This window comes from Onychostoma macrolepis, chromosome 05 (genome assembly GCF_012432095.1).
Source record: "Onychostoma macrolepis isolate SWU-2019 chromosome 05, ASM1243209v1, whole genome shotgun sequence".
Lineage (NCBI taxonomy): Eukaryota > Metazoa > Chordata > Actinopteri > Cypriniformes > Cyprinidae > Onychostoma > Onychostoma macrolepis.
In genome coordinates this window covers 7,681,221-7,698,940 of record NC_081159.1, presented here as the reverse complement: position 1 = coordinate 7,698,940, position 17,720 = coordinate 7,681,221, and the positions used below count along the sequence as shown (strand labels likewise).

Genomic DNA, 17,720 nt, shown 5'->3' with positions numbered 1-17,720 from the left:
ATTTTGTTCAGTATATTATTAGAGCTTGCAACAGCAACTGAAACAGATTTATGATATCATTCTTTGTCATTTAAACCTTCTATGCACAAAGAATCTGATTAAATTATCAATCAGTTACTTCTGGGATTATTTTTAACAAATAGCCATTTGAAGACAGGCACATGCATTTAGAAATTTGTATCTTTCTGGTTCTTTCTTTGTTTAAAGCCAATCAAGTTTTTGTTTTAACTTTCCAATCAGAATCAAAGCCCAGACTCATCATTCTTTCAATGAATTCAGAGAATACTTTTAAAATCAGAGCTTCAGAGCCAAGCTGTTTACAGCATTTGCTCTCTTCCGTTTCAGGCTGAGCAAGTTACCTAATTTTTCAGCCATAATTCTAGCACAGTTGAAAACCAAAACAGATTATAACAGCAAGAGATTGAGGCGGCGATCTTACCAACAGCACTTGACTTCTGCGTGATGAAACTGCAGAGTATATTCCAGAATTTCCATATACTGGTCCAATCCAATTAGGGTCATGAAAACAAAATTTTAGCTCTTTCGGGGTTGTTCCTGATGCATCCCAGATCAATCAATCCTTGCCGTAACTTATATATATGGATATGAGTATTTATTTTTCAACTATTATTATTTTTAACACTAATTTTGGTTACTCTTTTCCCTAACCAACTGACCTGACCTGATCGCTAAACTCGGGGCGCCCCTGTCTGAGACGGAAGGAATAGAGAGTTGGTTGAGCGATTTACGACTAGAACCCCCCTTCTAGCGTCTTACATTCTCTTGGTATTTCATATACCTTCACACAAATGCCCTATCTGGCTTTTTTACGGCTCTCAATGCCACAAATGCACTATTTGCCTTTACAGCTCTCAGTGCTTCAAAATGCACTATCCGGCCTTTACGGCTCTCAGTGCCACACAAATAGAGAATGCGTTTTGTCCACCCCCCGGACTGTACCTTTTCCCCTCACAGAAAGTGCTTCAAATTGTGGTGCACACCTCTCAACTCCAAGTCTACTTCTAAGACCTATAAGTGTGCACCCGTACACCTTTTCTACATACACAAGGTAACTTGGCGTTACAGGTGTACCTCATTCTATGACACCAGTTTACCCAAAACAAATTCATACAAAAGTCTGGTGTCCCTCACTCACGTCTGAGTGAGTATCGCTCTCCCTTCTCCCACACTCCCTCCGCCACAGACAGTCCCTAACCAAGAATAATTTTTAAAGATAAAATCTTTCTTTCCTACCTTTCTTTCTTTCATTGATTGATCAGGGATGTCACTGAAAAACGATTGCCCGCGCATCCTCCACCATTACTGTAGGGGAATTTACAGTAAAGACCCTCGGACCAGGTGTGTTGAATGAAGACCAGAAGTCAAGAGATTCAATCAAAAATGAAGAAAATTTACTGAAGATAGTTTGCAGTTTCATCAGCAGAAGTCAGCTTCAAGACTCACAATCGAGTTCGTAGGCCGACATAAGTCATAAAAATTCTGATAGGTTCTAAAACCTAGATAAACTTAGACAATCTCCACATATGGACGTAAACGCTTCAAACATATCTCCATCAGATTGGGCAGAAGTCAGCGATCAGGGATCATACAAGATAGGTGTCTTCCGGAAACCTATTTTTGGTCAGGATGGTGGCAGCTGACAGAGACAGTCTTCTAATACACAGAGAGAGAGCTACCAGCACACACACACACACAGAGCACTTATCAGAACTTCAAGGCTGCCTTGCCTTCGTTACACACACACACTAAGAAGTCATCATTTTAGAGAGTAGAAGTACAGCATAAAGCAGGATTCTTTAATATCTCATAAGCACACATAAGGTTACACATTTCACTCTTGCCATAACTTGATTAATAGTCAAACAAGAAATAATATAATAATATAATTAATATCAATATGAAGGATATGGCAGCTCGGCATCCACTCCTTCAATAGCATATATGTAATAAATCCAAAATAATCCAAGACACAAAAATAGATCATTTGAGGCAAGAGCATTTCTTGTTAAGATTTTGACATGTGCACAAGATCCAGAAAGCCCTCAATGATTACAATGAACAAATATATTAATATATTGTATTCAGTTGAATTCAGTACAGTCAGTTCAATTGTGTATTACATGTATAAGAGGGAGAATCCATCATATGTTTTTAATGTATAAATATATGCCTTATAAACGTTCAGTAATGCATGCAGTATTATAAAGGTGCTCCGCGCCATGCCTAACAACGCCCGTAGCTGTTATAAATTCGCTGTAAACTACAGCTTCTTGGGGCTTATTGCTTTAATATACAGTATTACAAAAGTATACATTTGTGTGTTGACAAAATAGAGCAAAAAACAGCCAATATTATTTCTAGTAATATTAAGTCACTTAATATTAACTTATTATTTATTAAACAGTTATTAAAATCAGCTATAAATTTGTAGTCGCTGATATTGGAAATTATTTGAATGATTCTGTCCAAATACAGCTATTCAAGTCATCAATTAAAAAATCATGTATTTTTCCTATTGAAACAAGATATAGGCTTTATCACAGCCCTACTTTTTAGATATTAAAATACGACTCATTTCTATTGTGAAAAGTAAAAAAGAAGCAGAAGCTGTTGGGTAGTTCAGAACTAAGCTGGGTGAAATTTATGGCCGAGCTGGTCAAGGGAACGAGTCATTCCATCACATACAGATCTGTAAACAGAAAGGAAAGACCATTAAATGTATTTATAAAGAAAAAGAAAATCTGAAAAAATGTCAGTAAAGGCCATTGTACACCGAGTCCGAAATGTTTGCACGTTAAAAAATAAATACGACCTCACCTTGTGTCAATCACGTTTACACACTGCCTCTGAAACTTTTGTCTGTCATAAAAAAATTCGGATCAGGTTTGATTTTCTGAATAGCATGCATTTTGATAGGAAAGGATGACGTATACGGAAAAACGCATGCGAAAATTTCGGACTCAGTGTGCAATGGCCTTAAAGGGTTACTCCACCCCAAAATGAACATTTTGTCATTAATCACTTACCCCCATGTCGTTCCAAACCCATAAAAGCTTTGTTCGTCTTTGGAACATAAATTAAGAGATGTTAGATGAAAACCGGGAGGCTTGTGACTGTCCCATTGACTGCCAAGTAAATAACACTGCCACGGTCCAGAAAAGTATGAAAAACATCGTCAGAATAGTCCATCTGCCATCAGTTGTTCAACCGTAACATTATGAAGAGAACACTTTTTGTACGGAAATATAACAAAAATAACGACTTTATTCAACAATTCGCCACCGTATTTTGGGGAGTATCGCTGCACGCAAAATGCATACGCTCTTCTGTGTTAGCCGCGACACAAGGATACGTTTTCTACGTGGATTTACGCTTTGATTTGAACGCAAACAGCGCATCCCTATCCGTATGCATTTTGCGTGCAGTGTAGAGGTGTGCGATACTGCAAATTTTGGTATCGATCCGATACCGAGTAAATACAAGGCCAGTATTGCCGATACCGATTCCGATACCGATACTTGTCATTTAAAAAAAAAAAACATACATTTAAATGACCAACAACAATTAAAAAAATTAACAATACTAATGTTGATGTGACTAATATTAAATTCACCTTAAAGCTACGTGGATATTATTTGCCTTTCTAAAAGGACTTTGCAGGCAGAGGAGCCCAGAACATGAAAGCAATGCACAGTTTCATGTTAAGTATTTCCTCCCATAGAAAAGAGTTATAAAAATAATTAACATGGCTTAATAAATTAAGAACGTAATATTAAAAGACAAAACTCATTATACACCTTATAAATGTTGCAAACTAGATATAGGCCTACAAGTTAGCATGTGCCCAAAATATGAAAGCAACTCTCAAAGTTTTCACATTATGTATTTTCCTCCCATAGAAAACCATTATAAAGAAAAGTTTAACGTAAGTGGCTTATTGAATGAAGACAGTGATATGAAAAAGGCCTATTAAACCATAACTCGTTTAGTATTGAAAGGATTTTCGGATGTTATGTATGTACTGTATTTTCTCTTTGTTTTATACATACTGTAAAATTAGTTTGTTATTATTGCAATAAAAACTGTGATATGAAAAGGCCAAATTCGGTATAGTTTATAAAAATATATAGGCCTACTATGTATGTACAGGTAAGCAGATGAACCCAGAACATGAATGCAACACGCTGAATTTAATTCTCTCTCATTGCAATATAAAAACATTTAATATGGTGCAATGGAGGAAGACAGTGCTAAAGACCAAATAAATAAATAGACTAAATTCGGTATACAGTTTGTTAATAGAATATAATATGTGGCAAGCAGCTAAGCCTAGAATATATATGCAAACATGCTAAATTACATGTTAAGCATTTTACATTTAAAAGTGGCTAAATGCATTAAGAAATAATATTAAAAGGTCAAACTCAGTATACACCTTACAGTGATACTGCATAAAAAGGACAAATTCGGTACACAATTATATACAATATGCACTATGTGAAGGATTTCCTTCCTCCCCTTTTCATTTCTTCTCTAGCTCGGAGTTCTAGCGTTCCATTTCTCGCTGTATCCGCGTGCGCTTGAGCCGCTGGATCACGTGATGGCATGACAACAAAACAGCGTAGCAGGGGAGGAGCAGCGATGTTTGCATACGAGATGTGAAAAGAGCGGAGTATACACCCACAGACATGTCTACACTTTGTTGAACGTATTAAACAATGTATTAAGTGTATAGGAGAAAAAATTAACCTAAAATATCGATCTTATCAGGCTAGTATCGATCCGATACCAATACCAACATTGGTATCGATACTATCAATATTAGGGTCGATACGTCCACCCCTAGTGCAGTGATACTTTCCAAAATGGCGCAACAGTGACGTTACAGTGGCGAATTGTTGAATAAAGTCATTATTTTTGTTTTATTTCCGTACAAAAACTATTCTTGTCAACGTTACGGTTGAACCACTGATGGCAGATGGACTATTCTGACAATGTTTTCAGGACCTTGACAGTGTAATTTACTTGAGAGTCAATGGGATAGTCACAAGCCTCCCAGTTTTCATCTAGAATATCTTGTGTTCCGAAGACGAACAAAGCTTTTACGGGTTTGGAACCACATGGGGGTAAGTGATTAATGACAAAATATTCATTTTGGAGTGGAGTATCCCTTTAAGACAGAACAGTCACAGTTCCATCACTAATGATTGCAAGAAACAGAAGTTTCCAAAGCATAGAAAATATTAGTCCAATAAGTAGCTGAATTTGTCCTCACACTGAAAAATTTAATCAGACCAAAAAAGGTCTACAAAAAATATAGTTTATTTTTTTCCATATGCAAAATTGAAAAAGTGAAAAAAGTGCAAAGTGTATTAAAAACAGACCAAAGAGCAGACGTTTCAGCCCAAGCTTTCTTCAGTGCTCATCAAAGCATAGGAAAGACATGTGACCTAGTTATCCACACCAATTCATGTGATGCTGCTTGCAAAAGCTGACAGACTGATGTCAACCGAGTATTGTGAAATTCCCTTAATGTCAAAATAATAACAGAGAAGCCACAGCAACTTCTTATATTATGACAGAAATGTTGTTTCATCCAACAAAATCACTTATATTACCAAACCAGCCAACTGGACTTCATTAAAGCATACCACATAACATGATGGTGGTAACATATGTAATCTTAAGCAGCATGTTTTCAAATGTTTTTTATGTTTTAAAATATGTTTTAAAAATCATGTAGTGTTATGGTTTGTTCTTACATCTCTGACAAATGTTGTGTACTTCTCAGGAGTGGCGGCACTCATGACGGTTGTATAAACAGTGATCCTGGAAGGAAGATCATATGAGCATATTCACATTATAAGGCTTTATTACAGAATGTGATCTTAAGACACACCTCTTTAACTAACACTTACACAGTGGGGAGATATAGTCCCCTCCACTAATATTGGCATCCTTGGTAAATATGAGTAAAGGTGGCTGTGAAAATAAATCTGCATTGTTTATCCTTTTGATCTTTCATTAAAAAAATTCACAAAATTTTAACCTATAATTGAAGTAATAAATGTTTTAGCACGCCAGGGTGACTAGGAGCATGAAATTGTCCAGCCATGACTTCCTGTTCCACAGGATTATAAATATGAGGAACAAAAAAGGCCAAATTCACTTAAAGGGGTCATCGGATGCTACATGCACTTTTACAAGTTGTTTGAACTGAAATGTGCGTTGGCGGTGTGTGTACACAACCACACTATAATGATAAAGATCCACCCAGTGTTTTTTTTTTTTATCTCATTAAATCATTTCCCCTTTCTCATATCAAGCCGTTCTCAGATGCCTGTCTGTGTGACATCACACAGACCCAGGCCCCTCCCACGATTGTTGATTGACACTAGTGTTTTAGCATAGACCCGCCCTGAGTGAGCTGTCATCTATCTGCCATTGTTTCAATGCCAGAGCAGGAGTAGACAAGAATGTCTCCTAAGCAAGTGAGGTGTTTTATTGTTGCATGTAATAATGAACATAGCCGTCGTCATTTACTATCAAAATCTGAGCCGCTGAAGACGAGGTGGATTACCTTTGTTTTTGAAGGGAATGCGCCGATCCCGATCTGACAAAATACGTTTATGTTCACGCAAATCATTTGTGATCCAGCCTCACCTACAGAAGTGAGTATAATTTGGTTATCACATTTTGGTTATTTTATGAATCTTTGTAAATCGCCTTTCCTAATAACGTGCTAGTTAGCAAGTTCCGCGCCTAAAGTAAACTGTCTCATGAGAACTGCGCATCACCCCATGGAAGGGGCATGCACTAAACGGCTTGCTGAAAACAGAGCTGATTTTGACAGTGTGAAAAGAATGTTTTTTACACTACCATTGAGAAATTTTAACCAAAGTATGTTATAGACTTTTCATTGAGACCCTAAAGAATCATATCAACTTGTGGAAAATGGGAATCCGATGACCCTTTTAATCGTCCATCACAAGGAGTAAAACCAAAGAATATAGTTCTGATGTACGGAACAAGATTGTTGAAAAAAAGAGCTAAAGCATTGAAAATCCCCATTTCCACAATCAGGGCACTAATTAAGAGGTTCCAATCAACTAAAGAGGTTACAAATCTGCCTGGAAGAGGACATGTGTCTGTATTGTCCTAATACATGGTAAGGAGGTGAGTTTGAGAGGCCAAAGACTCTCCAAGGATCACAGCTGGAGAATTGCAGAGATTAGTTGAGTCTTGGGCTCAGAAAGCCTTGTTTGGGAGGGTTTCAAGAAAAATTCTCCTCACTCATCCAAAAACAAACTCTATATTCAGTTGTCAGACACGACTTCAAATGGCACTGGCTTCTATGGTCAGATGAAACTAAAAAATGAGCTTTTTGGCAGCAAACCTACCAGATGGGTTTAGTACAAACAGGGTTAAATATACTGCTGGATCTTTGATGTTGTGGGCCTGTTTTTCTACTGGAGGTCCTGGACATCTTATTTAGATGCATGGCATCATGGATTCTATCAAATACCAACAGATAAAAAATCTAAACCTGTCTACCTCTGTTAGAAATCTTATAATGGGCTGTGGTTGGATCTTCTATCAGGACAATAATCCAAAACAAACATCAAAATCAACACAAAAATGGGTCACTGAGCACAAAATGAAGCTTCTGCCATGGCCGTCCCAATCCTCTGACCTGAACCCTACAGAAAATGAGTGGGTTGAACTGAAGAGAAGAAGCACCAACATGGAGCTGGTATTCTGAAGGATCTGGAGAGATTCTGTATGAAGGAATGGTCTCTGGTCCCTGATCAGGTGTTCTCCAAACTCTTCAGGCATTATAGGAGAAAACTCAGAGCTGTTATCTTGGGAAAAGGACGTTGCAATAATTGGCTGCCAATAACTGTGGCCAACATGAACTAAAGAAAGCATTTATTTCACAATGAGATTTCCACTTTCAATTGATTTACTTCAATGATAGGTTAGAATTTTGTGATTTAAAAAAAATAAATAATTTTTTTTTTTTTAATGAAAGATCAAAAGGATAAACGATGCAGATTTATTTTCACAACCGCCTTTGTGTGTGTGTGTATAACAGAAACTCATACTTCAAATTTTTTAGTTTTTGAGGGCATTTTGCTGGCAAAGGTTCTCTTTCTTCTCTGCATTTCTGCTCTATTCTAGCTTGTTTCCAAATCTAGCTTTCTTGTAAATCTGCAATCATACATTATTAATATTGTTGGCTCTGGGATTAATTGCTTTTGTCCCTTTATGGAGATTGTTTTGGAAAAAGTATCTGCTAAATTAATATCACCCAAAGAACCCGCCAGTACCACTTGACAATATATCAACTTTGACAAACAATGGTAAGTCAGTAAAGCTAGATGAGTTGAGAATCAGTGTTGAGTTGTTGGGCACCAGACATGAAAGAGGGTGAGAATTCAACAGAGATCAATGCTTGGACTGTTCTAATTTACAGCTGAGTGGCTTAAACAATGAGTGTCTGTGAACTTGTACGTGTGAATAGGCAGAGGCTTCACATGACTGGTTTCTGCAGACTCCCCAGGAAATTCCTAAATTCTGCATTTCATGGTTATATTCTAATATTATAACCTCCATGAGGAGGAAGTATGCTTATATTTGTACTACTGGTTACCACATACGAGAAATGAGCACTCTACATGAGGCCATTACACAACCATAAAATATCATGTGATAGGTGAAATGCTACATTACTGTCCTCCTTACCTATTACATACTGGATCCACGGATAAAACCTGTAACAATGAAAAAGAAATGGTCACTTAATCAACACATCAGTCAATAAATTATGCAATAAGATTGCATGCTTTCACAAACACAAGGGAAGTCTCATTAAAGTTTCACCTTTTCTAATATCTAAATCCAGAAATTACTACGGTAATAACAAACAAGAACACATTTTTGTAGTACATTAACAATGTAGGACAGAAATAAATGCCACAACAATAATAAGCAGCCAAAATGGATTTATTCATTTACCTGATACAGAGAATCCATACTAATATGGTTTTGACCAGTGGCATTCAATGCTTTCATGGCCACATCTCTGAAAAAGACCAAGCAATGTGAAAAGCAATCCCTAATTTGTTCAGTTAAATAATCACACATTTGTGCTTTCATGTTATTGATAAAAATGTATTGTCTGCTTGCCTTCGGTCGTCTCGTTTAGGGGCGGGTAGCCAGTGGTCATAATTGGTTTCAACTCTATACCAGCTATAATAAGCAACAGTAAAAATCAGAGGCTTAGTAATGTAAAAACCTTAAGGAAAACACTAGTATTATATGAATGAGAGCCTAATGTTGCACTGGCATCACTTTATGTCTTTCGTTTTAATTTATGTCATTTAAAAATAATGGGTGGTGCTTACTTTCCATAAAGTGGATCCAGAGGCCAGATGTCAGCTGATCCGCTCCGGTCTCTGGTTATGACCACACCCTCAAGAGCATGAACACCACCCAAAATGTAATAAACATCTGTAATGATCGGCACCTTGGCCAGTCTCAATACTGCATCCTGGAAATCCACAGCTGCTTCAAGAGTCTAAAGAAATCAAAAATATACTGATTTATTCAATGCAAAAGTCTCTTAACAGTCAAAGAGTCATTTTTGCACTAGTAAGTAAATGTACTTTGAAATACTGAATTATATTTTGAATTTTGTATGCATTGTTCTCTCACCTCTCGCACTAGCCAGCTAACTGGGGAACTTTTTAATAAAACTGCTGAAATTACATTCTCCCACCAATGTCCCTTATCTGTAGAAGTATAGATAGAAATTAAAACCACACAAAATTCACTTCTCTTCAAAATCAAAAATCAACCTACTGCGTTCATTGCCAGACACTGTAAACTTATTGGGGCTCTGTCCTGTCCACAGCCCAACATAACCAGCAAAAGTGGTTCCTCTGTATGCCACCTGGAGAGAAATGACTTGCAGATTCAAATGTATAATATAATATAATACAATATAATATATCATTTAATAATACCTTTCCATTTTTAATAAAAAGTACATCTAGAGTAAGATTTCTGAGCACATCGTGGGGATAATCCAAGTTTCTGCCATGGTATATATTGCCCTTTGTATCCTGAGTTACAATACTGGTGCAAAAGCTAAAAAAAGAAAGAAGCAAAGCAGCCACAATGAATGTTGAAAAAAAGCTGACAACTAAAACACTTCAAGAGAGCTACTGTACCAAAAAGTGTAGTACTTACGCAGATACTTCATAAGCAAAGTTCAACAGCACAATATCTGCAATGTCAGTGCCATAGAGGGATGCCATGCCCTGTATTTCTCCAGCATACGGCTGTGGGATGTATTTCTCCAGAGCCTTCACTATAGGTTTAACTGCATCATGAACCCATTTTGGAACAGTTGAGCTGCAAAAGATGGTTTTTAAGACATAAATGTGGATTTACAACGTTAAAGAACATATGGTAACACTTTAGTATAGGGACTAATTCTCACTATATTAACTAGTTGCTTATTAGCATGCCTATTATTAACATATTGGCTGTTTATTAGTACTTATAAAGCACATTCTTCACGAACATATTCTACATCCCTAATCTTTCCCAATACCTAAACTTAATAACAACCTTACTAAGTATTACTAACAAATTAGTAGTTTATACAGGCGAGAAATGGACATTAAAACAATGCGTGACCGAACATATATGTGTATATATATATATATATATATATATATATATATATATATATATATGTATATATATATTAAATAGAGGGCAATGGCAGTGGCGCTCTATTTTTATCTCTTGCATTTTAATGCGTTGCAAACTTAAATATTTGGTGACATTCTGTGATATTTGATTACAAATTCGCGTAAACTTTCTAAACTTGTCAGGTGAAATGATCTACCGTTAATGGCTAACCTGGTTCTGGACAAAATTGCAAGACTGCAAACGAAAGCAACATTTTCTCGTAGCGTGCATCAGACTGTCTGATACTTACTCGATCACTTCAGATGCAGCTTTTCTCAAGAAATCGATGTCATAGAGGTCTTTCAAAGCAGCCCATCGCTGATAGGCAGGCACGTCCAGACTGATGTTTACCACTGGAGGAGAGAAATCAGCTGTCGATACGCAGAAAACTGTCACGCCGACGAACAGACAAATCTGTAGCTTCATGGTGAATACTGAACAATAACTGTCCTTGTGATGGTGACATCTGAATATGCGAAACCAAAGAGTCCTTCACACTCTGCCCAACTTCTGTATTTGAATACGGAACTGAAGTGATTGTTGTTACAGTAACATATTAACCACAAGGGGGAGTGGTGTCCACTGGCCACACACTTGTGCCTAACTAAAGTCCCTTTTTTGGTTTGTGCAGTGTGAAATCAAATAAAAGTATGTATTCCCCAATTGTAAGTCGCTTTGGATAAAAGCGTCTGCAAAATGACTAAATGTAAATGTAAAAGTGCTTCACGCGTAAAGCTTTGCTGTGAATAAAGGTTCTGTTAATCATGAAGCTTGGTCCGTCCGATTAATGTTTCCAAATGCTGGAATCATTTCAGTACAGTACAATTCTCGTTATTTAGGCTACGTGAATTTTTGAAGACTTTAATTTGTTCCCATTTACATATTTCTCTGGTAGCGGTATTTGAATTTTCTTTTCTTTTCTTTTTTCTTTCCCCTCGCGCGCGTTCTGGCAGTCTGCAGGATGGTGTCGGTGGCAGCACGGTTTCACTTCTTTATTCAGACTTTTTCGGCATGCTGATTCATTTAACAAAGTCTAAATATTAAAAGAAAAACGGATAGTCTATGCAAAATATTTTGGGGGGTTTTAATTCATGAGTAAAATACGGTCCGTAAGCATAACTTGACGATACATGAACATGATTTTGTTGTAGAACGTAAACTGCACACAGTTACACACCTTTCTTATGTAGTTACCGATTACAAACATTAATATTAATATTAATATTAATATTACAAACAAAACATAACTGCTTTTAAGTATAATAAAATTTACAATGTACAATAGTTGATTAAAATCCTTTTGCTGCTGCTTTCATTTTTAAAACATTTTAAAAAGAAAACAGAATGAGACATTTTTATCGTAATGTGATGTCATGTATTAACAATATCAGTAGCATTTTTTTTTTTTTTTTTTGGAGAAACATGCTGTTTGGATCGGTTTGGATCTGACAGGACTTTTGCGTGGAATTCTCGTAATGCGCATGCGCACTCGAGTCCACAAGCGTGGAAGTTATATCAGCAGCTGTTTGACAGCAGAGAGCGCTTGCATGCGTTTACTGTTGCGTAGCCACCCACACCATCAGGAGCGATTTTAGAGTGAGTTAGAACTATATTTACTGATAAGTGTTTTTTGCGATCCATGTAGGATGAACATTTGGGCTCTTTGCACCGCATTTACACAGTTTCGTTTCGATTACATGCGTTATGTCACTGAAGTTTGTTGTATTCTTAGGTGTTTGTGCATTGACGACAGGTATAACAAATGTTTTATTTGGTGATGCTCACCTTCTTAAGATCATTTACAAATATCTTCCCTCGGAAAGTCTGTTTTTTCTCCCCCTAAAAACACACTTTCAGTTTTATTGTGCCCGCAGAGACATTTAATGCTGTTGTCCTTGAGAAGGAGTCTTGATATAATAAATGTCATTTCCGGACATTAGCTAAGCAGGTTATATTACAAGCAGAAGATAACTTTTCCTTAACTTTTCAATTAACCTTATTCCTGTAAGAATCCCTGTTTTTAGCTCTTTCTCTGGAGTGCTGTACAAACGAGTGTGACTATGTATTGGCAGCTGTAATTTCACACATTCTCGTGTTTTAACAGGAAGGTTCTGTCCAGATTAATCATGAGGATCGCTGTTCTTGGCGCGACCGGTCAGACCGGGCAGCAGCTGGTCAATCAGGCTCTTCAGCAAGGACACTGTGTCACGGCCGTCGTCAGAAACCCGGGAAAACTGACGCTGACGCACGAGAACCTCAAGGTAAGTTGTAGGAGGAAAGCTTAAAGTTGCATATTGTTATTGTTTTTGAAAAGGCATAGTGACATTTTGAAATACTTTTTGTTACATTGTTCATGAATTGCTTCCAGGTGTACCCAAGTAATGGGTTGGAGGAGGTGATCACAGATATACAATAACATAATGTTGCAAGGTCCTTCATGACAAAATGAATTGTTTATATGAAGTATTAGTATAATAGTCTGAGCTATACATCAGCTCATATTTTCTTTCTTATCTAGTTGACTAAAGTCTGCACAATGGTAAATGCTGAAATGACTATATTAAAGAGTTAAAAGTCACCAAGGTGAAAATGTTAACCTTTTAATGCATAACTTACTGTATACTGTATGCAAGTGTTTGTTTTATATTTTATTTTAGTTGTTATATAAGTTTTTGTGCAGTATCACTGAAAAGACAGCTAAAATTTTGCATAAGAGTCACAAATGTGGCATAAAATTTCAATGCGTTTCATTTATGGGTTGATATCATCACATGATTTGCTTGCCCCACATTTTTGTGCAGGAAGTAAAGATTTTTAAGGATGGTTATCCAGACAGCAATTCCAAATAATGAGACGTTTCACACTAAGCTGCCTGCTGTGGCAGTGCAATAATGTAGATAATATTTCATGTGTTCCAGTCCAGATTATGCACATTTTATCTCTTAGATTTTCAGTAATCAGCAGCTACAACTAGCATGCAGCCTCAACCATGTACCGTTTAACCGCATGCCCTCATGTGACAGGTGGTTGAAGCAGACATTTTCTCAGAAGACAGCCTGAAACCGCACTTCAAAGGTCAGGATGCTGTGTTGTCCTGTCTTGGCTTTCCGATCTCATTTTTATACGGAGTCACTGGCTACACCCAGTCTATGAAGGCAGCATTAAATGCTATGCGTGAAGTCAAAGTCAATCGAATCATCACCATGACCTCATGGTACACTGACCGTAAGTGCTGTTATTATGTATGGTATGCAACTGAAGGGTCTTTTCCTCACAGTATTTTTGGTCTGATCATTTGACTGGTGTAGTAATTGGATTCCTATGACATTCTTCACAGCTAATTCAGGCTCCAATTCTTCCTTTCTCATCCGCTTCATGTTGCTTCCCATGATTAGAAGTGTTCTGAACAACATGTATGAAATGGAAAGCTTTCTCAAGCAGACTGACGACATCAACTGGACTGTTGTCCGTCCTCCTGGTCTGAAGAATATTCCAACAACAGGTGGGATCTATTAATAAAAACTACAATATATATATATATATATATATATATATATATATACATACATACATACATATGCTTTGCTATCTTCAACTGCTGGTAGCATTTTACATTATAGCTGCAGTCCGTAACTTTTATTTTTGGTTTTATTTTTGGTTAAAAATGATCCGAAATCAATATTTGTGCAAGTACATAACCAGCCAGTGTTCAAAACTATCGCCTTACTTTAGCCCGATTCACAACGGTTAGCTAATAATAATGTTTGAGTGGTACGGGTAGGATTCTGCGGGAAATTCAAGCATGCCACTGCGTCATTACGTCACATCTGTAAACATAAAGAAGTTGTTCCGGCTACTAGGCTATCGCATGTGAGGATCCTGCAGGTGATGGAACGTTTATAGCCTTTTCTCACAGCAGCTGGAATAATTAAATGTATCATTTCGATGGCGGATTGTAATCCAGAAAAGATTGTGTTTATGAAACACATGTGAATGAATTAAATTATATTCCAGTTTTAAATGTGCTTCTGATTACAGATAGCCTGACATTACACAAGATTTGTATTTTAAAGAAAACCATTTCGAAGGGAGCAAAATTAGCTTTTTGGGTTAAAAGAATTTCTTAATATGAAATTTGAATGGCATGACAATTAGAGATTAGACTGTACAGAAATTGAAATCTACACACTAATACACACTATTGTCACGCAATGCTGATGTTGTTAACATTAATAATTTGAGAATAAAGTATAACAATAATAATAATTTGCACGGTTTGATGTGATATGAGCTAACCGATCGTTTGATTTAATTACCATTGGTAGAACGATTTATGGTAATTATTTTTTCCTCAGTTGGGCAGAACAAACGTGGAAGACTTGTTACTTACTTGTTCAGATGGCAATATATGGTGAAAATTCTTATTTGGGTCATATTCCAAGACGTAGGCTAGAATCTGTGATTCCTGAGTACAGTATCCACACTGGTGCAGTGACTGACTGCCACACATTCACTTCAAAACATTAGATTCATCCGTGCTGGAGCCTTCATCCCACGCAAGCAAGATAATTCCGCAAAAAGCAGCAATTCCAGGTTTTCAAACACAGATGGCGACAAAGAGGCAAAACTTACAGACTGCAGCTTTAAGTAATATGTCAAATGCTTATTGACAAATGAATCATTATTGGAAGTTTTCTTTTGCTGCAATTAGATTACCACAAATTTTAGTGTTATTTTTCTTGTTGTTTTCAAAGCCAACGAGTTCCTCACTCATGAAGGTTATTATGTCCCTGATGAAAATGGTCTGCCGATCGGTCAGTCTGTGTCAAGAGGAGATGTGGCTCGTTTCATGCTCTCTCTACTCAGTAACAATGCTTGGATGAAGAAAGCTGTTGCTATCATCACCAAATGAGTTTGCACTTCGCTTTATCATTACTTTTATATCACTTGCCAAACAGCTTTTAACAGTTTAATTCAATTGATAAAACATTTTAATTTAAAGCACTTATTCAGTACATCTGGCTTTATGTCACACATAGCAGTTTGCAAAGACTGTCAGACTAGCAAATAATATGCTAATAATATGTTTGTCCATTTGTCCTACTTTCTAAAGGATTTTAAGGGGTTTCTCAGTACCAAAGAAGGGTTAGCAGAATTACAAGAAAATATAATTCATAAAACCATAAAACATTTTGTTGCCCATTGTTTGGGACACTTTGTAATGTAAATGGGTATTGAAATGAAAAGAATAATTTCATGAGCTGTTTTCTTCTCAAACATACTGTATATGAATTTTGGAATTAAATGTCAACAGTCACATTTTTAATAAGAAAACAGACTAATTTATAATCATTATTAGTTTACTAACATCAAGCCTATATGCATATTAGTTTGTTGATTCACTGCATAACACAAAACATTAACATCATTAGGAAAACTTTCTTGACCTTCCAAGTTATAATGCTGTCTAACAGTGCAGGTTATTGGTTTCTTTGTATTATAATTTTTTTACTTTTTGAATATTTTATGTTGATTTTTGTAGTACATATCTATTGATTTTTTTTTCTTCTTTTTTTTAAACAGCACACTACAGAGTTTGCAGTTTTACAGTTACATACATTTTTAGAAGTTCAGTTTAAAATTATGGCTACATCTGAAAGTTAAATTTCTGATTTTGGCCTACTATTAAACATGTAGTTGTAAGCTATGTATGAAAATGTAAAAATGCATCAATGAAGTGCACTACAACAAAACACCCATGGTTCCTTACACAAACCACTAGATGGCTCTTGGAAGTACTGGCTTGCATTTGATGAAACAGCCAGTTTAGCATGAGCACACAGAAATCCGATTTTTGGAGCCAAATTCTTGGTGACCTTCTTTGCCATTATTGCTGGTTTTTTGTTGATGAGCAGGTGAATGAATTAAATTGTTCTTTAAGATGCAGTCTGCTATGAACTTTATGCAACTGGTGTGAACAAAGTGTCTTATGACCACATGAGCGCAGTGTTGCTCTGTTTTTAATAAACTGCTTGTATACCCTGCCTGTGCCTTGAGAATGTTATCAAGTCTTACATTAAGTGTTGTAAGCTGATAGCTGCCCAATAAAAATAAGAAAAGTTCTTGTGTTTTTTGTCTTTTCTCTTGACAATAAAGGTATGGTTCAAAAAAATAAGAAAAGCTTTCTTATTGTTGAAGTGAGGGCAAAAGGTCAAAAGCAAAAATTTTATAAACGCAGAGCAGCTTGGACATTTACTTTTTAACCCCCTGGTATTGTTCATTTGGGGGTCACACTTTTGTTCGTGGTCAAAACTGACTGAACACCCAAAATGTAACAATATTGTAGTAATATTTTTTCTTTTGTATTTTGAGAGAATTTCATGGTACTAATTAATATTTATGCAATAATTATGATCAATATGTTCCTATCGAAAACAATAAAAAACATTTTTTTCTAAGATTTAGATATTACTTTTCGATTATGGCAGTATTTCATGTTAAAATAGAGACGATGCCTTTAATCCAATTTTTTAAATCAGATTAGTGCCATCTGGTCGGAGTAAAAAAAGAAAAACATCTGCAATTCCATGGTTTAGCCACTAGATTCCTATATAGCTCTATATAAAAGGCTTATAAACTCTAGTGGATTTTAGGCATAAAGACTTATTTTTATTAAGTTGTGGATCTGGATCTATATTTAGACATTCTCAAAGACAACTTTTTGTAAAGGTTTTTTGTTTGAAATGTTAGTTTTTGCATTAATTTTACTACCGTCAAACCTGAACACAGATAAAGGCATTTTGTTACACATAGCATCAAAATTCAACCAAAATGAACAAGAATGCTTTATCAGAGATTAGTCAATCTGATTTCAACCTCTTATTTGAGTGTTCTGACTCTATTGTGCCATATTGTTACAGCCACACCAGTTCATT

At 36.2% G+C, this 17,720-nt stretch overlaps 2 protein-coding genes across 2 annotated transcripts; one reads left to right on the top strand and one right to left on the bottom strand.

Moving 5' to 3' along the window:
- Nucleotides 1-1,796: 1,796 nt before the first annotated feature.
- LOC131540246 (N-acylethanolamine-hydrolyzing acid amidase-like) lies at nt 1,797-11,329 on the bottom strand. Its single transcript, XM_058774844.1, has 11 exons — nt 11,036-11,329; nt 10,276-10,440; nt 10,050-10,173; nt 9,886-9,976; nt 9,739-9,815; nt 9,429-9,601; nt 9,211-9,273; nt 9,040-9,106; nt 8,767-8,795; nt 5,784-5,850; nt 1,797-2,710 (listed from the first exon to the last, which is right to left on the bottom strand). Exons 1-11 carry the CDS (start codon nt 11,209-11,211, stop codon nt 2,699-2,701), a joined length of 1,044 nt encoding a protein of 347 aa, XP_058630827.1. The 5' UTR covers nt 11,212-11,329; the 3' UTR covers nt 1,797-2,698.
- Nucleotides 11,330-12,247: 918 nt separating this feature from the next.
- On the top strand, nt 12,248-16,907 carry LOC131540247 (flavin reductase (NADPH)-like). The gene is made up of 5 exons (XM_058774845.1): nt 12,248-12,381; nt 12,890-13,046; nt 13,809-14,010; nt 14,123-14,287; nt 15,540-16,907. Exons 2-5 carry the CDS (start codon nt 12,912-12,914, stop codon nt 15,695-15,697), a joined length of 660 nt encoding a protein of 219 aa, XP_058630828.1. The 5' UTR covers nt 12,248-12,381; nt 12,890-12,911; the 3' UTR covers nt 15,698-16,907.
- The last annotated feature ends 813 nt before the right edge of the window (nt 16,908-17,720 follow it).

Excerpts from the sequence above, each read along its gene's own strand:
- LOC131540246 (XM_058774844.1), bottom strand. The coding sequence starts at position 11,211 with ATGAAGCTACAGATTTGTCTGTTCGTCGGCGTGACAGTTTTCTGCGTA. Across the intron at positions 10,174-10,275 it reads TTTGCTTATGAAGTATCTGC|CTTTTGCACCAGTATTGTAA; the intron begins GTAAGTACTACA and ends TTCTTTTTTTAG. Across the intron at positions 5,851-8,766 it reads GTGGATCCAGTATGTAATAG|GATCACTGTTTATACAACCG; the intron begins GTAAGGAGGACA and ends TCTTCCTTCCAG.
- LOC131540247 (XM_058774845.1), top strand. The coding sequence starts at position 12,912 with ATGAGGATCGCTGTTCTTGGCGCGACCGGTCAGACCGGGCAGCAGCTG. Across the intron at positions 13,047-13,808 it reads TGACGCACGAGAACCTCAAG|GTGGTTGAAGCAGACATTTT; the intron begins GTAAGTTGTAGG and ends CTCATGTGACAG. Across the intron at positions 14,011-14,122 it reads GACCTCATGGTACACTGACC|CTAATTCAGGCTCCAATTCT; the intron begins GTAAGTGCTGTT and ends CATTCTTCACAG.